Source organism: Drosophila obscura, unplaced genomic scaffold (genome assembly GCF_018151105.1).
Source record: "Drosophila obscura isolate BZ-5 IFL unplaced genomic scaffold, ASM1815110v1 contig_25, whole genome shotgun sequence".
NCBI classification, from domain to species: domain Eukaryota; kingdom Metazoa; phylum Arthropoda; class Insecta; order Diptera; family Drosophilidae; genus Drosophila; species Drosophila obscura.
Window position 1 is genome coordinate 2,068,935 of NW_024542812.1, and position 26,125 is coordinate 2,095,059.

Genomic DNA, 26,125 nt, shown 5'->3' on the forward strand with positions numbered 1-26,125 from the left:
TTCCAACTCATTTCATTGCGTGTGGTGTGGTGTGGGTGTTGTGCGGGGGGGATTGGGAATCATCTGAAATTCAAATATCACTGCTAAAAAGCGTAACCATGTCTGAATCCGCCCGTATCCTGCCTCCTGGCCTGCACAGACACATCATCGGTGTCATCATCCCTTCATCCTTATCCGTGTCGCCCCCCCTGCTGCCCCCTGCAGCACCCCGTGCCCCCGCACTTTACGATCGAATGCTAATAAAGTCGTCTGCCGTCGGGCGGCGGCGGCGCCAACTTGCATAATTCAATTACATCCGATGCAGACTCATAAAACTAAATCAAAGGAAAACAAAGCGTCACGCTTCATTTACTTTAGTACAGCTCCCCGTTCCCGTTGCTGCCCCAAATGCGAGTGGGGGCACATCCAGCTGCGGAGACCAATAAAAGGCTTCGGCTAAGAAGTTCGCCCTCTCGCCACTCTCCTTCTCCTCTCCTCTCGTTCGTCCCAAGTAAAGATCTTCCATGTTGCGGCTGCTGTCTCCATCCTCTTTGGCCGCCTCCCAACTCCTGGCTGCTCTCCACTGGTCTCCGTCCTCGAGTCTGGTCTCTGGCCATGAAAGTTTCCCGTCACTTCCGACACCCCCGAGGCGCTTTGGCCGCTTTGCATGGCTGACTTTCGGAGGCACTGAAAGTTGGCTGCGACTTTGATTCTAGTTTGGCTCAGCAACAATAATATCCCAAAAGATGACGAGATATGTGGGGCTGTAATAGAGCTTATCCCTTGTGCGATTATCTGCTTTCCTTGTGTTTGTTTGAGTGGCACTTGCAACACTTGCACAGAGTGTAGCCACTGTTGGGATCCTTTTTTTGGCTCCTGCAAGTGTCCCTTCCCACAAATGCAATATGCATCTTGGCAATTAACAATGTGCATCCATCCATATGCATGTATATGCATGTACATAATATACCCACTCATAGCTAGCAATGTATATACACAGACGCGTAATATGAATCCAACAAACGGCGGTGGCACTTGGCCAGAACTGGAATATATCAGAAATAGAAAACGAATGAATGAAAATGGTACAAAGGAATATTCTTGCGTTCCCTCCATCCAGCACAAAGGAAGGAACTTGGAAGCTGACTGACAGCCGGGTGTTGCAGCAATGCGGGAAGCCTTCCAAAGTGGCAGCAAATGGTTCGACAGTTGTGGAGGAAACGGCCACGAAGAACGGCCATCCACTGGCCAGTCATCTTTTCCTCGCCTTGCCAGTTTGAGATTGCTCCAAAGATGTTTGATTTGACAGCCAGTCGAGGCAGACTGCAGATGCAATCGGAGTCGTGGATGGGGCATGCCAAGGAAATGGCAATGGGGGGGCAGCATGGTCATTGCTGGTGTGAATAATGCACAACCCACACTCCACCCTCAGGGCAGTACAATGTCTGCCAGCTCGCAAAGTGCTTCCCTTTTCGGATCCTAGATCCTGGCGCCGTCTCAATGTCCGTGAACGCCTCCGTGTCCACCTCCGACGGGGTTTTATGATGGCGCAACAATCTGCAGCCTGTCAGGATTACTTTCATGCGGCAATTTGTTGGCCGCTCGGCAACTTTTGCTGCTTATCCCGCAGCTCCAGACTCCAGACTCCAGAGTCCAGACTCCGCCTCTGCCTCCATCTCATCCTCCGTCTGCCCTGCCGGGTGCTCCCTTCCAGGTCACGTGCCCATTCTGTTTACAAGCTGCATTAGGGGGATTCCGTTTAGTTTTCCCCCATTCTCCCCCCCTTCCTGCGTTTCTTTTATATTTGTTTTGTTTTGTTTCGTTTCGTTTTATTGCGATTTGATTCCATTTTCTATTTGTTGTCGCTCGCGTGGCTGCCACTCGCACACATTCTCAGTCTCCGCAGCCAAGTCTCTGCCGCAGATCGAGTCTCGCATATTTGTTTTTACTCTCGCATTATTATCTTTATCCTTCTCCGCATCCCCATCCACATCCCACCCTTTTCCTGCACTCCCCCTGCTGGGGTTGGTGTGAACTTTGGCACTCTGTGGCAGCTCTTCCTGCTGCTCTCCTGCAACTATTTAGTGCTCTTCCACTTCTACTTCCACTTCCATTTACTACTGTGGCTGCTTATTGTGTCCGTTATCCGCTTTAGCACTGCCATTTGTTGCATTGTTTGGGGGTTGCTGTCTGGCTTAACCTCTCAGGGGCTTCTCTTTCTTCATCTTTTGCAGCTTGTTCCAGCCATTCAGCTTTTTTCAGTAATTACCGGGAAGTGGAATGAGCTTGGATTGGATCGCTATGTGTGTTTGTGTGTGTGGGCCATGCCTGATAAGAGCAAGGCTGTGGGATTTGTGGTCTCTTATCAGTGGAGTCGCAGCTTCCATTAAGCTGCATTTAAGTCACGTGTACCGTGTACCCCGTGTACCCCGTGTACCCCGTGGAGAGCGAAAAAGGGTTTGGGCCCATCAACAAATTCAATTAGTTGGGAAAGTACCTGGGAGGATTTTGAATCGTTTCCCCGTCTGTGCTGCATTGCCTGGGTGGAACTCAGTATCGCCGATGGCTCCACCATCAGAGGGGAACTCGACCTGAACAGCGGGATCTACATGGTGCGGACATTGAAGTGCCTGGCCCTGGCACTGGCCCTGGCACTGGCCCTTGTATTGGGCTGGGGTTCATCAATTTGTCTGGCTGCAAATCAAATCTATGGACCCCGCCTGCGGCCGTTGGTTTGTGCAATTAGTCGCTGTGCCAGGCACTCGGTGCACTCGTTCCGCTCTCCGGCTGATTCGGGCAGATTGGATTAGTGTCGCTTTACAGTGCAATCAAAAAGAGAAGCAACAGTTGCAGGCAGCCTGCAGACACATGGGCGGGGGGAGTCCCTCCCCAAGTGCGCATGTGCCCACACTCGGGCCGCCTCGCACTTCGGAATCTGTTCGTTGGGGTCGTTTCCCGCCTCGCTGCTCCGTTGTTGTGTAAACAGACGACAGTCTGGAATCGGAATCGTAGTCGGAGTCTTCCGTACGCAGTCGTCCGGCTGCTGATGAGCTTGCGGTTTGTCCAAAAAGGGACTGGCCCTCGAGGAAGGCACAGGAAGAGGCAAAGGCTTGACTTTTGGACCTTTGACAACGACAAGCGCTGCGAGGTGTGTCTGTGTCAATCGATGGGTGGCGGGGGGGTGGGGTTGTGGGGTTGTGGGGCAGAGCAGCTTTAAGGCCACGCAGAAATGCGGGAAATTCCGGAAGCAAGGGACACGGATAAGGATACAGATACGGATACGGAGATGTGGGTTGGGTGACCCTTGTAGCATCGGATGCCCCGGCACCTCCACGGCACAGCGATTCCGTTTACTTTGCGTAATGAAACACCTTTGATATGAAATCCCCGAGAAATGGCAGCGAGTCAGCGGAGATTACATATCCCCCCACCCCCCACCACCCCCTGCCCTACCCAACTTACGTGTCAGCATTTCGAGTTGATTGTTGAAGGGTTTGTTTAACACACACGCATACAGGGGGGGGGTGGGGGGTGGGAACAGCGGAAAGAAGGTAGGCAGGTAGAACAAGGAACTACACAAATATACATATGTACATACATATGTACACATATGATCATAGTAATAGGTACACGTTGAAAATTTGCAATTAAAATCTGTTTTATCGTACTTGTGTTGAAACACAAATTTTTTGTAGTAATTTTTGTTTGTCAATTTGGGAGGGCGTCCAAAAATTGTGGTATGAGACCCCTATAGAAACCTGCCAGCTGGATACACTGCATATTAAAAAAAATATTAAATATTCATTTAACAAGTTTTTATCTTAACAGCACTTCAAGTGTACCTATTATTTTGATCAGCCTGACATCGAATCTATAACATCTTTATAACATTATCCTATACTATAAAAAACTTTATATTAATGAAAAAAAATACTTAAAGAATAATTGGGAACTAATTTTAATTTTCAAATATCGAATAAAACTGTTTTCTGCTATGATAAAGTTTACGTATGTAGACGTGTGTAAATATTATTATTATCATGTGTGTATTTTTGTCCATTAGGGCATATGAACTTGCTACACTCGTTTAATGTCCCACCTTAATGCAGCCAAGAGCTGAAGGTACAGTACGGAACAGAGTACGGGCCGAAAAGATTAAGCCAGCAGTCAGTATGTTTCCATGAATCCGAAACTGATTTCTACTCACACAAATATACATACTCGTAGTTCACCCACTGCACAATACTCTTTCCAGGGTAACATTTTAGTCGTACCTTTAAAGCGTAAAGGCAAGAGACTGTTAGGTCTCTTCGAACATTATTTTGTGGCTGTCACCGCAGCGTTGCGTGACCAACCCTCATGTACAACGCCTCACACTTATGCGTGTATGAGTGTGTGTGTATTTGTGTGTGTGGTGGATACACAGATTAGAGTAATGCAAAGCAAAGAAATGATAAGGGAGAGGGCCAGAGAGGTTCTCCTTGGGTTATGTTTGTGGAAAATCAAAAAAGTTGACACTAATTGAAATATTCCAGAGATTAAGAGCCACTCAATAAACGCCTCCAACGTCGTTGGAGCCAACGACCCCTCAAACGGCCACCCAACCCACCCACTCTGATGGCGGAGTCCGGTTTCACGACCACAAAGCGTAAGCCATAAAAGAATATTATGCAAATCCGATGTTACGCTCGGACACTTTTCAGTGGAGACCCGGCCAGACCCTCCTGCTCCCTGCTCGTGATTTCTTTCGTTATGGCCATTGAGCCTGTCCACTAACTCCACTTAGTGGATTTTTGATTGAATGGCCGCTAAGTGCTTTTGGCCCCGGCCCCCCTCAACAGCAATAGCAATGGCAACATTAACCACAAAACAGGACACAGTACAAACTACAATGAGACGACTCGAATATCAGTCCTTGCCTTTAAATGCTAGGATTTATTTCCCGGAGGAAACTATGCATAGATTAGTCAGGGTTCTCATGAAATCCTCCATCAGTACGAGGGAGGAGGGGCAATGCCAGAGAGACAGAGAGACAGAGAGAGAGAGGAGAAGAGGGAGGTTTGATGACCATTTTTAAAGAAAAGAATATGCCGGACCCGGACTGGGAAGGCCATAAATCAATGATTATGTCTGAGACATTTACACTGAGAATAAAAGAAGTTCCAATGAAGAATATATCTATACATATGTATGCATGTACATACATATGTATATTCTTAACAAAATGTAGCATTAAATTGTATTTTAATTTATTATTATTATATATTTTATATATTATTTGTAATATTATTTATCATTCCCTTCAGTTAACAAATTTTATATGAAATTATGGCACTTTTTCTTGGCCTAAAACTATATTTTAAAATGCACACTAAAGAGATCTTTCCCATTCAGTGCACCAACAGCGGAAATACAATCTGTCTGCCCCTCTCCCTATTTGAGACTGAGCCAATGTCCCCCATCAAATATTAATTTCGGCCGCACATCTGATACATCCCCATAACATCCCCCAGCATCCCCCCACACGTATCAGCTCGGAGCCGAACATTTCCATTAGCTTTAATGTGGCAGCCCAATTCCCCAAGTTTATTAAATTCGCGTAAAATATTTCCGCTCTGCAAATTATAATGAACCGAAACGTGTAATGGGCAGCCAGAAATAAAAGTGGAGCACAAAGTGGAGGCCCAGGGACACACACAAACACCTGCCCAACGGCCAGACAAATTTTCAGCAATAAATTTTGATAGCTGATTAAAAATAACGAGCGACATTTGCTTTTGTTGTCCCTGTAAATGGAAAATGATTGCAATTGTTTTTCCAACGGGGCCACTGGGCGAGGGGTGGGGAGGATATCCGCGATAGCGAAGGTGGAAACCCACTCTAAATCGATGTATTTTCGTTTTCCCAGCTAATTGTATAGACAGTTTGTAATTTGTTCATTGAACAGCAGTTCGCATGGCCGAAAAATCGGGCACGGACGGTGCACACGATGAAGGTTTACACAAATATTTAAATTAAATTAAATAATTATACCCCAAGTAGGAAGGTTCGAATGGACGCTTGAAACGAGTTCAGCTGAACGTTTCTGGGGGATGGGGATAGGATACTCGTACTCGGATATCTAAATGTATTTACAGATCAGAATCAGAATCAGAACCGTGCCAAGTCGCCTCTTCTCGAGGCAGCTTCTTGTGCTGTTCTTGGAACGGAGTCCAAAGAGCTGCCTGAGATCAAAATAAGCCGGAAATGAGATGCTGTGCGGAGACCAGTTAATCATTCAAAGTAAACATTTCGCTCGGTCGGAGTTCATGAACTGCTTTCAAGGGGCTAAAAGCAAACACAGTGGAGTGCCGAGGTGGCATAAAGAACGAGCATTAACCGGCATGGAGTCTCGGGGCTTGCGATTCAATTAGAAACGAAAGCCACTTTGTAATTGAAAGAAGGAGGTCAGAGGGCAGCCCATCGATGTCCTTTTAATTGCTTGTTGCTTGTCCTGAATGCCAGTCCAGTGGAGAATGAGGAACTGCGATGGAATCTCGACAGGAGCAAAGTAAATATTGTTCCTGCGAGGAATCGTCCAAGAAAACAACTCGTCCAACAAGGAAAACGTGTCCTCTCTCCCCCTCTCTCTCTCTCTCTCTCTATCGCTGCTCTATCGCTGCTCTAATGGATGGAAAATGTTTGCAGTTTGGAGTGGGTAAGGCAGGGGACGATAAGGTTATTATTCATTAGAATTCCACTCCCTTTCCACTGCTTCGGCTTCACATCCTGCTTCTGCTGCACCTCCACCTCCTGCCTGCCTTATTTGCTGGCAAGTAATTGAAAAGTTTCCTCCACCAACCCCCCAGCCAACCCCCAGCATTCCTGCCTCATTTTCTGCTCATCTCATCTCATCATCTCCGTTCGAATGGCGAATGCTCAATTTGTCACTCGCTGGATCCATTCGGAGAGCGGAGGGGGCTGGGGGGCGTGGCAGACTGACTGACTGACAGATGATTCGTGTGACTAGCCAGAAAATATTCAGCAGTAGCTCCCACTCCCTTACTCCATACTCCACTCCATTCCACTCCTGATTATGATTGAGTCGATGTCGTTAATATGTTATCGACTAGCATAGGGAGGGAACCATCAGCCGCCGAGGGGGGATTGTGGGGTGGCCTCCTGTCCCACCCTTTTCGTGGCATCTCCCTCGCGAGCTGCTCTCGGAAGTGCGCCCTGCTGGCTGTTTGTCTGCTGCTCCACTTAAATCAGTTACAGAGACTCCCCCAAAGCAAACACACTCGCACTCACACGGCAGCCCCCACATTCCCATTCGCATTCGCCTTCCCCTTCGTTTGGTTTGTTTGTCTTTTGAATTATTAATGAATGCATTCGTTGAATGGCTCCGAATGCCGAGATGTGAATCCTTTTCCTTATCCTTCCCTGGCTGCTGATGCTGATGCTGATGATGGAGATGCTGATGATGGAGATGCCGATGTTGATCTGGCTCTTAATCAACTGCCTCCTTCTTGGCATCCTGCGGCACTTTTTGGCCGCAGATAAGTTTAATTAAAATGGCCGCAGAATTCTTTAGCCACGCCCACTTTCCGCCCGCTGCCACAACTATCTTCCGCTTGTAAAACTTTAAAATTTCGATGCTCAAAATGCTCAAAGCGAGAAAAACGGGAAAGGGGAAATGGGAAATGGAAAATGGGAAAGCGAAGGCAACAAACTTTTCCGATTTCGATTTTTATTGCGGCTAGAAAAAGGAAAGGCAGGAAACAGAGTGAAGAGAGAGTGAAGGGAGAGAGAGAGAGAAGAGGAGAGAATTCCCATGGAGATTTGGGGCAAGTGGGGCAGCTGCTGCTGCTGCTGCTTCTTGGCAACAATTTCATTTTGGAGGCACTCGACTGTTCCCGTTCCTGTTCCCCAGCTGCCTCTTCCATTGTCATGCCTACGCTTCCCCCTGCCCCCTGCCCCCTGCCCACTGCCACAATCGCCTGCACTTCACTCTCCTGCGTGCCCCACGTTGCAGTTGGAATTCCATTCAAGTTACCTGCACACGCAACCAGCAGGGATTGAGGGGAAGAGAGGGGCAGCAGCAGTGGCAGGAACAGCTGAATAAACAGTGCCACAGCCAGGGAAGGGGCTGGTCGGTGGGTGGTGGGCAGCGGGTAGGGGGGGCAAAGGCAAACCACTTGAACCACAAACATTTCGAATGCCAAAAGTTTTTCCCTTTTTCCAGTTCATAATTTATGCCAAACAAACACATAAATATAACCTCAAATATATTAAGGCAGCCCCTGCCTCTTCCCCCTCCCTTGATACAGCCACAAATGTGTGCGTGTGTGTGTGGGTGTGATGTAAGTGAATTCTGACGGAGTCTCCTCCGGATGCAGCCCCTCCGGAATCCTCTAAGCCGTTGTTAATCTTCTCTCAAGTTTATAATTACTTTTTATTCCCTGAAATTCGCATTTACAAATTGTTGACTCTGGCAGGGAATCACTCAACCCAAGGACCACAGACCAACAGGCACCCTCCCCACACTGATCCCATCTGCATCCTTCCTCAGCTTCTTCCATGTGCAACTTCTGTGGCAGCTTCCCGACTCAAGCTTAAGTAGAATAAATCACTTTCTATTCAACAGGAACATGGCTTTAAAGATGAATACACGATGAAAGGACACCGGAAACGGGGAAGAGACAGGTGTTCAACGCCATCGAGTCATCGAGTCTATGTGACAGGAGGAACCCACAACGCCACACACCAGAGTGGACAGACAGGAGGGTCAGGAGGGTAAGGAGCAGAGGCAAAAGCACAGGCAACTGACAGGAGCTCAGCCAATAAAAGTCCAGGAAAACTGTGGCAGGGCCGAGTGTGGTGGACACGTCGATGCGGCTTGGATGCGACAGCCGAATCCAGACAGCGGATGAGGAGCAGCGGGAAGAGTGGGAAGAAGGGCAGCAGCAGCAACCGCAAGCAAAACAAAGCAGCAAAAGTTGAGAGGAGTCCGGGAGCCGGGAGCCTGGAGCTGGAACAGCTCGAACGGGAGGCACAGGGAGGAACTGAAAAGTTACAAATTTCGTTCGGAGGACATCGTCCTGCCATCCCAGCCCATTCCCAACCCCAACCCCAACTCCAACCCATTTCCATCCGTAACTTTTAGCTGCAGAGCCGCCTCTGCACTTGGCTTCTGTTTGTGGCACCAGCAGCCGCAACTGGATTCAAATCAGCAACAGCAGGAAGCTTCCCCCGGGAGCGGAAGTGACTCCTCCACCCACTGGCGACGCTTCAGTGGCCAGGCCACACTCTGAGATTGGCTGCCACCGACTGCATGGAGAAGAGGACCTGAAGTGGAAGCGCTGGGCACATGCTCTGACAACTTATTGGCTGCACTCTGCACCCACTAGGCATCCTGCCCCCCCACTGCATCCTCCGCACCTCGCCATGGCCTGCTTCAGAGCCCGTTCCCTGCCGCATCCGCAGCCGCTGCTGCTGCTCCTCTGCCTCTCGTTGGCCACTTGGCGGACGCCTTCGGTCAGCGGCTATCTGAACATTTTCATCAGCCACCACGAGGTGATGAAACTGATGGGTAAGTCCAGTTCCAGTTCCTGTCTCCCCCTACCCTCTACCCCTTGGTGACATTTCGATTTGGAGACAAACCTCAGACTGGCACGCCCCCCTTCCAGGCACACTCCTCCCCACACCGAGCGATGATTAATAGTTGGGGCACAAAGTGCGACAGGACACATTCATTGATCCCGGAACACGGAAGCACAAGCAGGCAGTCCCCCAAGTCCAGGACTCTTGGGTCGTAGTCATTAATAGTTCTGAAATTATACTTGACCAGAGGGGGGAGTGGGGAGTAGGTGGAGCAGTGTATGGAAGTGGAGCGAGGAGTCGCTGGAGTCGATGGAGGAAAACAGAACAAATCGCACACAAATCGATTTCCGTTCCCCACCCCCCTTGCTGACAGCGGCAAGTAGCTTTTCCTGCCTCCCACTCCTGCCACTCCCCCCTGCTTAGCCACCCCACCCCACCCTCTCTCTCCCTCTCTTGCCTACTTTCCGTGTTGTTTTGCTGTTTTGCTGTTCCGTTGTTTGTTTTCTTGTTTTTGCGTTTGTTGCTTCACGCGAATTCCTGTTATTGATGGCGCCGGCTCCAGATCGGCTCCAAGGCCAAGACGCCTCTGCACTCCTCCCCTCTCCATGGTCCGGGACATAGTCATAGGCAGGATTCATTCGACGTGCCACAGCGGAATGGCCTCGTGCCTGTCGTTTGGCTCGCGATTTTCCTGCTCCTCGCGTTGATTAATGGATCACAGGAATCGGAATGGAAAATGGTAAAAAGGGAAGAGGGGAGAGGGTGCAGGAAGTGGAACTCCGAAATTGTGGGCACAAGGGGGGCAGAAGGGGAGAGGTGTCCCAGTTCCTGGCCACTCCGCCACTCCATCATTCGTCGCTTAGCTGGTCACAGCATTTTCCGGCACTTAACTGTAATTGGAGCATAAAGGCTTCCATCTCATTATCCAGGCTACGCCTGTGCCACTGCCCCCCTGCCTATGCCTATGCCACCCCTCCGTTTCCTAGTTGCCAAATCAGAGCCACTTCAATTAGTTGATGGCCCAAAAAATAATCCAAATCCACATCAACATCAAGTGGAAATGGAAATGGAAATGGAGATGGATACTAGAGTGATGGATGGAGCACTCCGCCCACCCCTACCCCTGCTCCTACTTCTGATGTCTCTCCACCTCAGTCGCTTCCCTCCCCTGTGCTTGAAATGCATTCCCTCCCCTCCACTCTCTTTGAAGGCTTTCAATTGCATTCGAGGTCGATGGGGCATGAATGCAGGCACCTTCCTGTCGATTGCCGCCCTCCAGAGGGACCCCCGCACTCCTCTCATTTGCGCACCTCTCACCTCCCCTCCCGCCCACTGTCCGGCCCATGCCAATCGGATTTCATTAGCGACAACTCAAAAGATTTTCCACTTTGTTTGTCGCTCTGTGAAATTTCCTTTTGCTTTGCTCGATTGCTTGGAGATTTTCTCTCCTTTGGCCTCACCACTCCACTCCACTCCCCACCCACCCCCTGCCTGTAGCTCTTTATGTTTTTAACTGCCAGTTAACACCCCTCTCCCTCCCCTCCTACCGTCCACCTTCACATTCCGCCTGCTTTGGGGATGGTTGCCGTTGCCGTTGCCGTTGCCAGTGGAAAATTAAGCAGCAGCAGCATGAAATCAAACAAACTGACCCGCACTCCCCCTGCCAGCACCTATACACCACACTCCCCTCCCCTTCCCATGTGGAAGACCGTTCAAGCGGAAGGCAGGCTCCAGTTACCGAAAGACCCCCCTCCCAGGACCATCTTGCAGCATGGAAATGGGATTCGATCCCCCCCCCTTCAACAATATGTTGCATCCTTTGGGGCTTCTCCATCTTCTGTGTCTGCGAGTGCCATGGAACTGTAAACAAAGTTCGACGATTGCCCCCGTCCGCCCCACGATTTCTGCTCCTTCTTGGGCGTGGCACTTCCCCCTCCCCCCACCTGTCTCTGCAATGAAGTGACGACAACATTGAAATTAAATATTTTTTACGCTTTTGTTGAGAATTTTCCGCCTCTGAGTTCAATTTGGTTCTGTTCTCCCGTCAGTTGCCCCAGAAACGGCAGCAATTTTTCCTCTTTTCCGCATTCGTTGCCAGCGACACCCACTCCCCGCCCCCCTGCATCCTCCGCACCATCTCCTTGAAGACTTTCCCGGTTCAAGGGTGCGTAAAAATGCAATTTCAACAAGTTTCGCTTTGATGTGCACACTTTTCCTTTTTCCCGAGTCCCCCCCCCCCTCGGACCAGCTTCCCCCTCAGCCCACACCGCACCCCCTTTGGGCAGAACTGAACCTTCAGAGAGTAAACGGAGCAAATTTCCCCTTGAAAGAATGAAAAGTTAATGCAAAAGAAAATTATTTTTAATGAATAGAAAACAGTCCGAAAATCCCACATTAATATGCTCCATCCCTGTGGGTCCTGCGCCAGTCCCTTGCCGGTCCTTTCCAGGGGTGGTTCGACACTTGGAAGCCACCATGAGGGGAGGGTATTGGAATCTGTGCCAATTGGGCGATTCTCGCCTCTGATTCGGATGACAATTGCAGGGAACTGGGATTACAGGGATTCCCCTTTAATCAGCGACAAGGTGCCACTGCACTCCCCAGAGAATGGAGAGGGGGTAAGGGGAAAGGGTTGCTGTCTCCGCACTAATGACACTAATTATCCTCTTAATCTTTTATGCAAAGTGTGCCAGAGCTGAAAACTAACACGGAACTGCCTTCCACCCTCCACCCACCACTCTCCACTCCACTCTCCAGCCAATCCCCTCCAGTCCACAGTCTCCAGTTGCCAGTCCCCTCCCCGCTCCCCTTCTGCACCCACGTTGCGGTTGCAGCGTCACGTGTGTGCGGCGGAGTCCTTCAGACAATCGCAATTGCAGGTATTATAATTATGGGCAGGGGGGGTAGGGGAAGGGGAAGGGGGAATGGGAATGAATCATAAGCGAGGAAAACTTTCGCAGGAAAAGTTCAGCAGCAACTGGCAGGAACGCGCAATATGAAAGACGAGCAAAGTTTGACACGGCCAGAGGGGGATGGGGAGGGGAGGGGGAGTCACTTGGAGCAGATAACTCCAGAAGGAGGTTGAACTTGGGCAGGTTGGAGAGGAGGGTGGGTGTGGGTGGGGGTGGGGGTGGGAATGCCAATTCAGGATGCTCAAAGCGCAGTTCGCGGATTCTGTTCCCCACCCCCCCAAAGAGGCCAATCGAGATGAGGGAACTGAATTAATTGAGGCTGTTGCAAGTGCAGCCCCCTACCCCTACCCCTCCCCTTCCACCCTTTGCAGAACAGTTTGTCAGGGTTGTCCTTTGACAGGAGAAGAGCGGCAGAAAGGACTGCGTGGAGATGTCCTTTTCGTCTGTTTGTGCATATTTGATGGGAGTCACTTTTGGGTTGTGTTTCGGGGTTTGCTCTGCGGGATCGTTCGCTGGGAGAGCCAGCAGGCAGCAGGTGACCGAAGGACACGCCAAAGGAAAGTGGCACACGTGCCCCACTCTGCCGCAGAGTCTGTGGCAGCGTCAGAGCGGCGTACGCTGTGGGGGGGCGAAGCAATTTGGGACTCTAAAACGAATCCAAGCTGAAATGGAAATAGAAGACGGAGCTGGAGCTGGAGCTGGGGCTGGGGCTGGAGTACTGGATCAGTCGGAAGATGAAGATGCTTCAAGTGGAGGCCACATTGAAGGATGAAAGCGAACGGAAAGCGCTTTTCTTTTTCTGTAATTGGATTTGAAATTGTTTTAAGCAGCACAGCACGCGGAGCGCTTTGTTCCACTCCAAATGCACACAACACTCCTTCTGCCACTCCTTCTGCCACTCCCACCCACTCTGCCGGTCCGCCGGAAGCGGAATCGCAACATTCAACATCCGGTGAAGTCTGCAGCGGAGGCAGAGCCAGTCAGAGGCAGAAGCAGCGGAAAGTTGAAGAGACCAAAGAGCATTCCCCGCTCCTGCTGCTCCCCCTGCTCCCCTGCTGGCATCCATGCAAAGCAAAGCTTATTCTGATCCCCGGGAGTAAATAATGCACCACACAGAAGGGGGTGGGGGGATGGGCAGAGGCAGAGGCAGAGGAGGAGCAACAATGAAAGCGGATGAAGAAATTTAATTTCACGTCGTTTTAACCCAAGGAGCTCGTCTCGTCTTTCATTGCCAGCGTGTGGGGAAGGAAGGTGAAGGTGGGAGGATGGAGGTGGGAGGATGGAGAGAGGATTAGGAAGCATTCCGGACCCGGACAGGGGCCAGAGCTCTCCAGCACTCCCACGAAAGATGATTCCCGCAGCATTTGACACCTTTTTTAACACACGACACCACCCCCTCCCATTCCCACCATACCGCCCTTTCGGTCCACATTCCGTCTCTGATTTGGTGGAGTCCCAGAGCCTGTCCTACGACCCGCAGCGTCGCGACGCTGCTGCTGGTGACGGATTCGATTTCGATTTCGATTATTATTGTGTCTTGGGTGTTGTTTACCCGCCAGTGTTGTCACCTCGTGCCACACTCCCTTGCCACCTTTCCTCCACCCTACACCCACCCACCACCCTTCGCCGCTCTCCTTTTCCTTTGTGCTGAAGTGAAAATCAATTTCCGCTCAAGGGCGTCGGCAAGGGACTTGAGGGGAGAGCAAACAGCAAATGCACAAAGTTTGCTCAGCAGGGTGAAAGGGGGGGGAGGCGGGAGGAGGGCCACGCTAATGGACGGGGGTGTGCCACAGCAAATTGCGAGGAAACTTTCCCTTTATGTCTGCACTGCATCCTCCTGACTCGTTCTCTCTGTGGCTCTCCATCCTCCGCAGGACTCGAGGCGGATCTGTTCTACGTGCACGAGGGATCCATTAACACATACGCGATGCACTTCACCGTCCCGGTGCCCGCGGACGTCCACGAGCTGGAGTTCTCCTGGCAGAGCCTCATCGCCTATCCGGTAAGACACCTGACCAGACCCCACTCCACGGCCCAATCTAACGTGTGGCACTCCCCACAGCTGCCCTACGCCATCAGCATCGAGTACGCCAACGACCAGGACGCCCTGGGCACGCCCACGCTGAGCATCCCCCACAAGGGCCTGGTGCCGCAGGAGATCGAGTCCTTCCTGGTGTACCTGCCGTGCACGGGCAACGCCAGCCTCCAGCTGCCCGTCAACGTCAACATGGTGGTGCGAGGACCCCCGCGCTTCAACGACACCAGGCTCCACTTCAAGCGCAACAAGATCTGTGCCAAGGGTAGGTGCTCCCACTCCCACTCCCAGCCACTCCAGTGGATCATCCATCACCATCCATCTGCTCCAATCAACAGGCATCTCACCCGAACCGAACCAGTCGCCGGCCCCCGCCCATGCCCCCTCCCAGGGACCCGCCCTGCTGAGTGCCGCAGCCTGTGCTCTCGGCCTGGTCCTGGCCGTGGGCCTCGTGGCCAGCATGATGTATTTGCGGGCTCGCAAGCAGCTCCGCCAGGACTCGCTGCAGTAAGTTATCCTCCCTCCGTTGCCATTCCACCGCCCATTAACACCTGTTCCCGCCCCTGCTTCTGCTTCTGCTCTTCCCCTCCCGCAGTACAAGCTTCACCACCGCGGCCTATGGCAGCCACCAGAACGTGTTCATCCGCCTCGACCCGCTCGGACGGCCGCCGAGTGCCACCGGCTCGTACGCGACCATCGCCAGCCTCAACAAAACCCCGGGGAGACGAAGAAGTCGTGCAGCATATTCGACCGTGAGTTACCCCAGCCCACAGCCCACAGCCCCTCCCTCCTCCCTCCGCCAATCCTCACTGACCACACGCATCCACTCTACAGGTTTCCGCAGCTCCCCCATCCCCACACCCTACGCCACCGCACTGCTCCCGATGGGGGACAGGGACAGGGACCAGGACCAGACGCAGACCGGAGAAACAATCTACTCGAAGCCAGAGTCGATCTGTCCCTCGAGGATATCCTACTACGCCTCCTCGCAGCTAACCCAGGTGAGTGCCGATAGAGAACTATCTCCCATCTCCCATCCCCCTCCCCATAAGCTGCCCCAAGGGGGTTGATTGGGATTGGAAATGGAACTGGGAGATGGAAACTGGGAGCTGCCCTCGGGTAAATCAAAGCCTTTGAAATATTGCGGCACGTGGCAGCCAAATGGAGATGGAAATGAATCCTGTTGAAGCCGAGACGATAAAAATTAAATTCTAATTTATATTTACGAGCTGATAAAGCTCCCGTAGTGCGTTAACTCGAAACAAGAGCCAGGCCATTCCATTCCACTCCATTCATAAATATGCGGCTGTCCCTGCCTCCTCCTCCTCCCCCCTCAAGGATGTCTGACTGCTGGCTGTCTACCTCTCCTTTGGCTGGGGTGGGGCAAGTTCTGTGCGGCACTCACGTACCCGTGCATGCCTCATGTGGAAGGTGGGCGCATGCGACACACAAACCCAGTGCCCGGAGAGGCGAAGGATGCGATGGGAGTACTCCCGTGTGGGTGAGTGCGCATGGAGTGGGGGCGACTGTTTAGATAAGCGAAAGGTGCCCCATGCAGGCAGCCGCAGACAGTCTGCCGCTTCCCTGTGTCTTTGCTTTTGTTTCAAATCGAGCGACTAGCTCGGGCCCGGGCCCCTTCGGAGTGGATCCGAACTAACCCCAAACAGCCAACTTATCTCCCCCATAAATCCCTTAGTTTTCCCTCAAAATTAACTGGGAAGTATCCACCCAGCCCTCCCTTTCCCTACTCCCCGCCTCGTATTTCTTTCGGGAAAGTTAACTTTTTGGTTGTGGGAAAATCTCCCAGAAATTAGAATAAATTATCTGGCAGCCTCTCGCATTTGTTGTCCTTGTAAACATTCCTCAGACTTTTCCAGCTGCGACTGTGACTTTTCTTTTCCCCCCTCTACCCTCGTATCCCAGCATCCTGCTCTCCTCCCTCTCATTATCCCCATGCCGTCTGGGGCCCATTTTCGTCACCAAGTTCCGACGCCATTTCCATCGACGCATAATTAAATATTCAATTTCCGTGGAGTTAGGCGGGGACTCGCTCTGTTTAATGCGCCCTGTCTGGGGCTTTCCTTTGGCCTGATCTTTGCCCGTATCCTGCTGCTGCTGCTTGCTCAACGATTTCTGTTTGTTTAGACTTCAATTTCATCCTCATTATGGGAACAGCTTCGACTGGTGATGGGGCATGGGGCATGCCGCATCAACTCTCGTTACATGGCTATCTGGCAGCACACAATGCCAAGAGTCATATCCATTTGGCTCTATCTACTCCCAGTGGAGGGACGCACGCATCGAAGCAGACGACAGGGAATTAAATGAATCCTCTTGCCCGCCCCATCCGGCTCCCCGTCCTGTACGAGTACTTCCCCTAATCGTGGAGGGGAGAGGCGATTGCCATGGAGATGGAGATGCGGTTGGGGGTCTGAGGGTGCTTTCCATAATTATTGTTGTTCTGTTCCCCATTCAGTGGCCTCCCCCCCCTCCCCTCTACGTATACATATGTGCGAGCGTTAAGCGAAGTGTGGCACAATTTGGGGGCACAGACATAGAGAGCAGCGGCTGTGGTGTGGGTGTGGGTGTGGGTGCGGGGATGTGCAGCTCCACTCATTTAGTCAAACAATTATATCCAAGTGCACACACACACACACACACACACACAGATGCCCTGCTCTGTTCACTTGTGTGGAAATATCTCATTTGGGTGTGGAGCGATTGGGGCTGGCAACCCCTCGCAGCCACATGGCGAGCCACTCCCTTAGATTCTATTAAATCAGTCTATAAATGTTGGCCAAATTGCTTTAATGTGCAGCCAAAGTTTAGCAAGCGGCAGCGGGTGTAACGGGGTGGAAAGGGTAGCAAAAGTAGTGGAACATAACAATAAAAACGGCAGCGAAACCAGAACACAGTACCAGACTACTGACTACGGACTACAGACTACAGCTGTTGAAACATGGCTTGGTGCTTGTTTAGAAACACTTGCAAAATATTATTGCAGCCCCACCAACCAACCACCAACAAAGTAAGGAGAACACCCCACGGGGGGGTGCGGGTGTGGGGAACAGACACCATATGCAGAGGAGGCAAGCAAACAGCGCTGCAAACAGAATAAATTGCAAAGGCACAGAGAGGGAGAGGCATTAGGATATTGACTCGGAAGAGCAGCCCAAGATGTTGCCTCTTCGGTGGTTCCTTGAGAGTGGGAATCAGAGCGAAGAACGGGAGGGAGCAGCAAGTGTCTGGGGTGCAGGAATGGGTTAAGGAGGAGGCAGCGACAAGGACGCCATGCGCCGCATTTGAATGGCATCATTAAAGCAAAAGTTTTCCAAGTGCGTGAGCAAAAGTGAACAGAGACACAGAGAGAGGGGGGAGAGAGAGAGAGAGAGAGAGAGAGAAGGTGAAGAAGAAAAGCGCAAAGGAAAGTTGGAAATTAATTTCCATGGCACTCGAAGCATGTCGCGGTGTTTTATGGAGATTACTGGATCAGCAAATGGCAGGCAGGAGGCTGAAGATGGTGGATGGAGACCCAGAGCAGGTGCTAATTAAAAATGTTGTCGTCGCCCCATTAAAGAAATTTGTAAATCAACCTGCAAACGACGCGCGCCGCATGGGGCAAGTCAAGCACCAGAGTTGCATGGTGGAGTTATCTAAGGGGAGACCCCAGTCATTCCCCGTAGAATCTGGCGGCACGTACTCCGTTAATGGATTTTCCACTGCTGTTCTTTTTGATTAAAACGCATTATTTACATTTGCCACAAAAGCTTTATGGAAACGAAAATGGCAAGGATGGGGGCATGTCGTGTCGTGGCATGTGGCCGGACAGGGGCCGACTCCAAGGGGGGCTGGCCTTAGCCCTAGAAACAAAAGAAGTCGCTGGAAGGTGACAAATTACCCGAACGCTTGTCGTAGTTTTTTTTTGGTTTCTTTTTGCTGCGTTTCCATCGCACCGCCGAGGGCTCTCCGGTGGCAGGCAAACTGCGGCGGATGACTCTGTCTGGCATTACACTATTGATTGCTTCCTGTCAGCCGCAGGAGAGAGAGACAGCGTTGGATGAGCACGGATGGGCGGATGGGTCCGGGGCAGTGCTGGATATGTTGGGCAGGCCACATAATCAGCCATTCGGGCCATAGTTCTGCCCCAGCGGGATGCCGTGGTTTTCGCACTTAACCATTTGATCGGGCCGGAACGGAATGTACGGAATAGGAGGACCGGAGGACCGGAGGACCTGAGCCCACTGGTTTAATTTGCGGTCAAGTGGCTATGAGTGGAACAGCTGGTATTAATCGCTCTCCTCCTGATGGCTGCCTGATGGCTGCCAGATGGGTGGTGGCCTGCACTTAAGCGGACTGTCAACCGTAATGGCGCCAGGGTACGGCTTGGCATGGCTATGATTAGCAAACAGTAATTGAAGACAAGAGCTGCCCATAAAAGGGGACTCGATAACTGGGTCACAGGGCTCCGAGTGTGGCTGCACACATCCAACCCATCCCATTCGACAGCGCAGCGAGTGTTTGACCAGCTCTTCCATTTCCAATGAAATCCCAATTAGAACTGCTGACCACCGCGGATGTAAGTGCTCCAGCTCCAGCTACGCCATTCAAATGTAAATGGACTTGGAATCGATTGTCCCAATCAGCGATGGAGCTGTTTCCATGCGATCACTGGCAATCGAGCTCGCAGGACTCCACTTTCATACCCTGCAGTGTCCTTGATGAGGGGCTCCTCGTACAAGTTAGGCTACAAGTCTCGCGGGAGGCTCCGACAGATTCTCGTGTACACTGCGGAAGTTACGAGCTCCCAAATTGAAATATAAACGCATGCTGCGCCTCCACCTTGCCTAGTCCCGCATGGAGCGCCAGGACGGGGGCCCCCTGGTGTGACACCTGACTAATTTATGTTCATTAAGCAGGCGTTAAGTCGCCTTGAGAGCAGCTGGCAACATCGTTGCCCATTTGCATACGACCGAGGGGGTGGTGGCTGTGGCTGTGGCTGGGGCTGTGGCTGGGGGGATAGCCGAAAGCTTTTGCACACACAGCTGATTACGTTTTACGTGTCGTAATGCCGAGGTGACAAACCAAAATGTGTAGTTCCATGTAATTTCAGAATGGTCGTGCAGACCTTCTGCACGATAGAAAGATAGAAGGTCCCTCTGCCACTGCCACTGCCACTGCCCCGTGCGGAGAAAGGAGAACGGAGAAAGGAGAAACGGGACCCAAGATTAATATGCAAATTCATGTACGGGCATTAAACGTGAGCAGAGAGAAACATTTCTTGTGTGTGTGTGTTGGCTGTGGGCACAAATTACGAGTGTCGTAAGGATGGGGAAGAAAAACAAAGGACACGAGAAAATCAATTTCCCAACACGAACGGGGAAGTTCACTCTCTAATTTGCGTTTAGTGCATTTCCGTGTCGTGCTTAAATGGCAAGAATTAAAGCCAGAAGCTGTCAAGGAATAGGACTTAGCCAGACAGACAGCGGCAAAGTTGGAGCGGAGCTGTGACCAAGCTGCCACAGCGACGGCAGGATGCTGCTGGGATGCAGCAGGGTAGCCGAACTGAAGCCGTAATCCCATCAAATCTATCAAAATCGTTTACGCAAATCGGAAGAGCAGAGAACGCATTTAATGGAGAGCTTTTCCTATGCCACCAACGCCACTATTCCGCCTCTCAGTCCCTTCTGTTCGGCGTGCTCCCCTTCAACATCATTCACTCGGAGAGCTGCAAATCCAATAAGGGATGAGCCGGCACCAGCTTGGTGAAAGTTTATTAAAAAAAAGGAAAACTCTTCGCACCCAAAGTGGCGCCAAACTGACAGCTTCGGTCGCAACCCCGGCCCCAACCCAGACCCATGCCACAAGCACCCACGCTGCAAGGCCCCCAGGATGTCAGGCAGTCAGTCAATTGTAGTTTCCGTGGCTGTTGCTCAAAGTTTTAATTACACAGTCCTTGCCGACTCCCAGGAGGAGCCAGAGGAGGGAGCAGCCTGGTTGCCTGGTTGCCTGGGCAACAACCGTCTACAAGGCCACTAGCATTTTTGGGCTGCCAATGAAAGTGCAGGAGCAGGGGCAGGAGCAGGAGCAGGGGCCTGGATAGTATGAACATCGAGCATCTCTGGTCCTGGTCCTGGTCCTCGTCCTGGTCCTGTCTGCGTCTGTTGCTCCATGCCCTGGCAGATGCTGCTCCTGGCCCCTGTTCACGTTTGGCTTTGGTTGTGGTCTGTTTTGCATGTGCATCCTGTGTGTTCAGCGACAAGGATTTATCACCGCGAGCACATGCTCACCCACGCAGGGCGGGCAGAGCATATCCGAAGATCCAAAGATTGGCAAACAGCAAAGAGGAGTTATTCCGTTAATTATGTTCTGGCGAATTCACAAAGCATTTTATGAGCGACCGCTGTCGTTCTGTGTGAGTGGAAATTCCTTCAAAGCTTAGCCAGTTGTCAAATTAATTCTTCAATTAAAGCAAAGCATTTTCGAGTCGTTTCTGTTGGGTTTGCAGTTTCTCTCTTCACTCCACGCTCTCTGCCACACACCAAACGACGAATTTAAACCAACTTTTAAGCAGTCTTTTTTCACTAACCCATTATGTGTATTGGAAGCAACCTCCGAACAGTGCCAACTGCACCACCCAGACCGACCAGTAAAGAGTCATTTGGCGAGACGCTGAGACTCGAGTCGACTTTTTGCCAGCCAAATACGTGCGGGGAGGGAGGGGAGGGGAATGGCTGCCAGGGTGTATGTCAGTTTGCCGCGTGGATGATGGAGTGCGCCATTGTTGCATTTTAATTGAAATTTCTGTGTGAACTTGGCGCGACACCCGTGCAGCAGCAGGCAGCGGCAGCGGCAGGCAGCAGCAACACTAACGAGAGCCCAGAATGATGGCATAAAAAAGGAGCAAATAAAACAGTGCCGGGTGCAATCACAAGGCAAACAAGGACAATGCCAAAGTGGCAATACATAATAATGAATGAATAAAGCGGACAGCGCAATAAAAGCAATAAGGAGTCGCCCCTAGAAGTACGAGGACTCGCAGTAGAGTAGAAGAGTCTGCCCAATCTGTCACCGATTTCCCCTCTCTGTGGCTCACCGGACCGATTCGTGTGTTTGCTGGCAAATAAAGGGTATTCAAAATTCAACCTAGCTGTTTATAAATTTGCAGATTCCCCTCCGCTTTTTGGGTCGTGGGCCGAAATCCGTCGCATTTTTGCGGCTCAACGCAAATATAATAATAAATTTTGCATATTGCTGTTGCCATTATTTTTCATAAATGGAAACTGTTCTGTTGTCAATGGTTCGGCTACAGTCGCCTCTTTTTCGCTGTCCGCGATGCTCTCGCCGTGCCCTTTGTTGCGGTCCTTTTTATGGGCATGGCATGGCATCCTGTTTGAGTTTTTGTCACCGTTTATTGTTTCCAGGACACCAACAACACCCCCACCCACCTCTGAGGTGGCGGAGCAGGAGACGGCTCCCGTTGTGGTCACTTTATTGTTTGCCGGATACGTTCCGCCACATTTCGAAAAGTGCCCCCAAATGCGATGGATGTCGGAGGGGGGACCAGGGCGCTGGAAACCACGTAATTTGCCGTCTGATGAAGATTTACGACATGGAGAAGCCGCCGCAAAAATAAACGCCAAACACACGAAGGCCATATAAAGCAACAAAGCGCAAGGTTACTCACCCCACAGACACAGCACACAGAGCAGAGCAGGAGGGGGCCAGTCGGGGCCATGATGGATGTGCATGCTGGTCGGGTGAATGCGAACCCTATCCGAGGCTCCTAGGCGGGCCTCCCCTTGGCCATTTATGTAAATTTGCTAAGAAAATTAAGCTCAAAATGAAGAGATTTGTCTCGGGTTTATTAGCAAAAGATGTGCGAGCTGAGAGCCGTGGCAAGGAGCTCATCTAGGAGCCAGGCCAAGCATCCCGGCTACATTTTTGCCCGTCCAAATGGGCCTCCAGGGGCAGGGCAAGTTCTGGTAAGTACCAACCAGGCCAGCACATTCTATGCAATTCCAGGGCGTTAACGAGGGGCAAGAGCTGTGCTCAAATTAGTGGGCGTGGTGGTGCATGGTAGTCCGAAACAGAAGAGTGAAGGCACATCCCACACATCCCACATATACATGTACATGTACGTATGTGTGTACGAGCGCCATGTGAGTATCTGTTTTTAATGGCTGCTCTATTAGGCGAGGAGGCTGCTTCATCCTGATTAGGAGGTGGCCCAGGATAAGGCTGTTTCGGCCCCACCATCTTTCACTGCTTATGAGTACTCTTCCGATGCTCCGAATGCTTGTCCAATAAATAATTCATGTCTGCTCAGAAGAGCAACCCCACAAAGGAGTGAGTTCCAGTTCCAGTGCCCATCCGACCCATCCGACCCATCCGCCTCAGCAGAGCCGGACACGAGGCTAATGCGGATGCAGACAGAGGAAGCTGTGTGTGGAAACGGAAACGTAATGCATTTCACGAGACCAAATGAATGGTTTAATGCATGCATACTCGTACATGGCATGTGGCCAGCAGAAGCAGAGGCAGGGCCAGGGCGTAGGAGGTGATTACCAGAATCTGGGATAATACTTGCTTGAAAGGACGAGGCGAGTGGGTTGGGCTGTGGCATTTTGTGCGTAGGTGACCTCAATGGCTCCATTAACAATTTACCAATGACTGAGCTAAAACAAAGGACGAGTTTGAATTTAATCTTTCAATTAGGGAATTTGTTTGCCATTAGTAATGCTACAATAGAGGGGTCTTAATGCAATCGAAGCTATCCAATTTAATATTAATGATATATTTGCAACGCCCTTTCCGCTCAGTAAATATGCATCTTTGATGCGCTTTTATTATGCTGAAACAGGTCATCTGCCCTAGCTATTATCTGCCCATTTGCAATGTTTGGATCATTTCTGATACCAATAGTTGCCCTGTTAATTAATACAGCAGAAAGTACGAAATCATATGCCAACTTCATATATAATACGAATATTGTAGTCCAATTTAAGGGTTTAAATGGTTTATGAAGTAGATCTCACTCGATAAATGGTACATTGTTCCCACAGTCGTAGTAAATGCACTCCTCTAGGGTCTATAGCCTAGAGGAAGGTCTGTATTTCCCAATGATCCATCCCCCTTCCTGCTTGAGTTAAAGAACTGTAACATATAACGGAGAGAGGGGCTGTTCAAATAACTGAGCGGGGTTCGCGATGGGAATCGGCTTTTCTCTGGTCGGCTGGGGTGGGTTATTAGGAAGAGGACGTCAGTTATGGTTCTCACAAGAAACAAGAAATCTAAACAAGAAATTAAGTTCGCGTACGGAAGGATGAGAACGGGAGAGGAAGACTACAGTACAGCAGACCATCGATGATCGATCTTGGGCTGCATGTGCTCCGCGGCACGGATGCTCACCCTACCATGATCCCTTTTAGGCCAGTTTGTCGCCAGGGATCCCTCCCAAAATCGTTCAGGCATCAGACTGTGGCATCCGGTACAGGCATGGGTCCAACCAAAAAGAGTTTTAATTTATTTTACTAACGCTATTTTTATGGACTAAATGAAAAATTCTAACTTTCACCATGATACTTCATGTTCTGTTCCTAATACTATTTCAGGCGTCGAAAATTGCCTAAGGTGCGAGGAAGTAATAGGCGGAGCAACTTCAACTTAGGTCTAGGAATATGTACATGAAAATGATTATAAAGAATTTATTTAACAAAAATGAATATGCAATAAAATCTAATATAATATATAATATACGGTAATACAGTAAGAGCCCAAACCCAATAATATTCAAGTTAATTCAGGCTAACATCAGATGGAAAACAGTGTGTGTAAGTATGGGGTACCAAAGGTGTCTTCATGCCCATATAAGTTATAACGGGTTCATAATCAAAACTCTCTTTCTCCTCTTTGCTCTGCCCACTCTCTCTACCACAAGCACAGACAAAAAAAAAACAATCTTAGGGGGTAAAGTTTGTTTCAATCACTCCATTCACGGTATGGAACTTATATGCCAATGGGTTTGGCGCACTTCCGGTAACTTCCGCTCACTTTAGCGATCGGAGATGTCTCTCCGCGAGCCCGGCGGGTGCAGCAGCCTTGCGGCTGATTAGAGTTTCCCTCGCTTACTGCAGCTTTGCGCTTAGCTCCAGTACGGTTGATAATGGGTGCTCTCTATTTAGAGCTTTCTCATCTCTCTATATTGGAAACTATAGCCCAGGTGCAATTCTGCGGTATTTAAAGTAAAACAGAAAAAGATCCAAGCCGAAGGCCGCGTAAGTGGGGGAGTCGTGTGTGTGTGTGTGTGAGCGCACACTAGTGACGAAATATTTATTTATTATCACACGGAGAGAGTATGGGGACTATCTACATTCGTAAAACATAGCATGAGTGGGCTTACAGGATCCGATATCTACTTGGCTAGGTAATTACACAGACAGTAAGTGGTAGATTTGAGCAACATTGGGTTCGTTGAGTAAATTCATTGAGGTTGTGTCCCGCGCAGACGTTACACCCGAGATCAGTGCTGCTTGATGAGAACGTGGCCGGCGTGCCGCTTGTATAAGACCAGCGAGATGTTGACCAGGAAGGGAGCAGCTAGCCAGAACATCCGCGTGCCAATGCCCGTGTCCTCGCGATGGAAGATGCCCGAAGCAGCCCCGCGGCCCGTGTTGCAGAAGGATTCCTCGCAGCAGGAGGTGCAAGCGTAGAGCTTGGTTCGCTCCCCAATAATGATGCAGCCGGGCTCACAGTTGGCGACACATCGACGATCTAGGGACCACATCTTTGGGGAGCTAGTGGAGTTTTCCGTGCTGGTGGTATACGAGAAACGCTTGACCTGAGGGAATATACGCGTAGTGCTGGCTCTCTTCTGGGATCATCACTCACCATGCAGATGAACTCCTCGCCTTGGCACTTCTTGAACAGAGCCGAATCATTGCGCACCGCCACGTCCACGCAGGACTCGCCGTCGTCCATCGTGTGGCAGGCGTAGCACCAAAGCTTGTTCACCCGCTCAATGGCAGCCGCAGTGCGGTGGATGTGTCCCGTCAGGGACGTGCTGGACCCAGGGCCGGGCGAACTGGTGCCCGTGACTGTCCGGGAATGCAGAGATTTGGGAGATTATTGATTTTTCTCATCTGCGGCTGCTGGCCTGGCCACCAAGGCCACACCGCACTCACCATTGTTGACGCAGGCCGTGAACACAATGGACGAGATGGTCAGGAGGAAGTAGGCGAGCGTGAGCAGCACTCGGCACATGATGCAAGCCACCAGCTGCGTTTTCTAATCTACGCTCGAGTCCCAAATGCTCGCCAAGTGTCGCTTGTTTATTGTGTGCGAAACATTCAGCTGGTCCATGTGTGGCCAGGACGAATGACAGGTGGAGACGCACTGGACGAGGACATGCGCAGAGGATACAGGCCATAGCCGAGACACAAACCCCGCAAGCAACTCGATTACGTGCCATCATTCGATAAATGATGCGACAGGGAAAGTTGGAAATGGAAACTGGCAAAAGGGCTTAAAGAACAAAGATCAGTGATCGCAGTTGGCATTTGGAAATAGGTAAGGACAGTTGTATGGGACAGCTGGGCGACTTTTACACTTCCAGAATGCC

General features: G+C 50.8%; 1 protein-coding gene and 1 pseudogene across 2 annotated transcripts; one reads left to right on the forward strand and one right to left on the reverse strand.

The window, feature by feature from the left end:
- Positions 1-9,318: 9,318 nt before the first annotated feature.
- Positions 9,319-15,578, forward strand: LOC121404599 (annotated as a pseudogene).
- A 9,214-nt stretch (positions 15,579-24,792) lies between these two features.
- LOC111079132 lies at positions 24,793-25,887 on the reverse strand. Of its 2 annotated transcripts, none has more exons than XM_022374150.2 (3): positions 25,689-25,887; positions 25,396-25,601; positions 24,793-25,345 (listed from the first exon to the last, which is right to left on the reverse strand). In XM_022374150.2, exons 1-3 carry the CDS (start codon positions 25,765-25,767, stop codon positions 25,028-25,030), a joined length of 603 nt encoding a protein of 200 aa, XP_022229842.1. In that variant the 5' UTR covers positions 25,768-25,887; the 3' UTR covers positions 24,793-25,027. The 2 variants fall into 2 exon arrangements, with proteins under 2 accessions (XP_022229842.1, XP_022229843.1); XM_022374151.2 differs by having other exon boundaries at positions 25,212-25,319.
- Between the last annotated feature and the right edge of the window lie 238 nt (positions 25,888-26,125).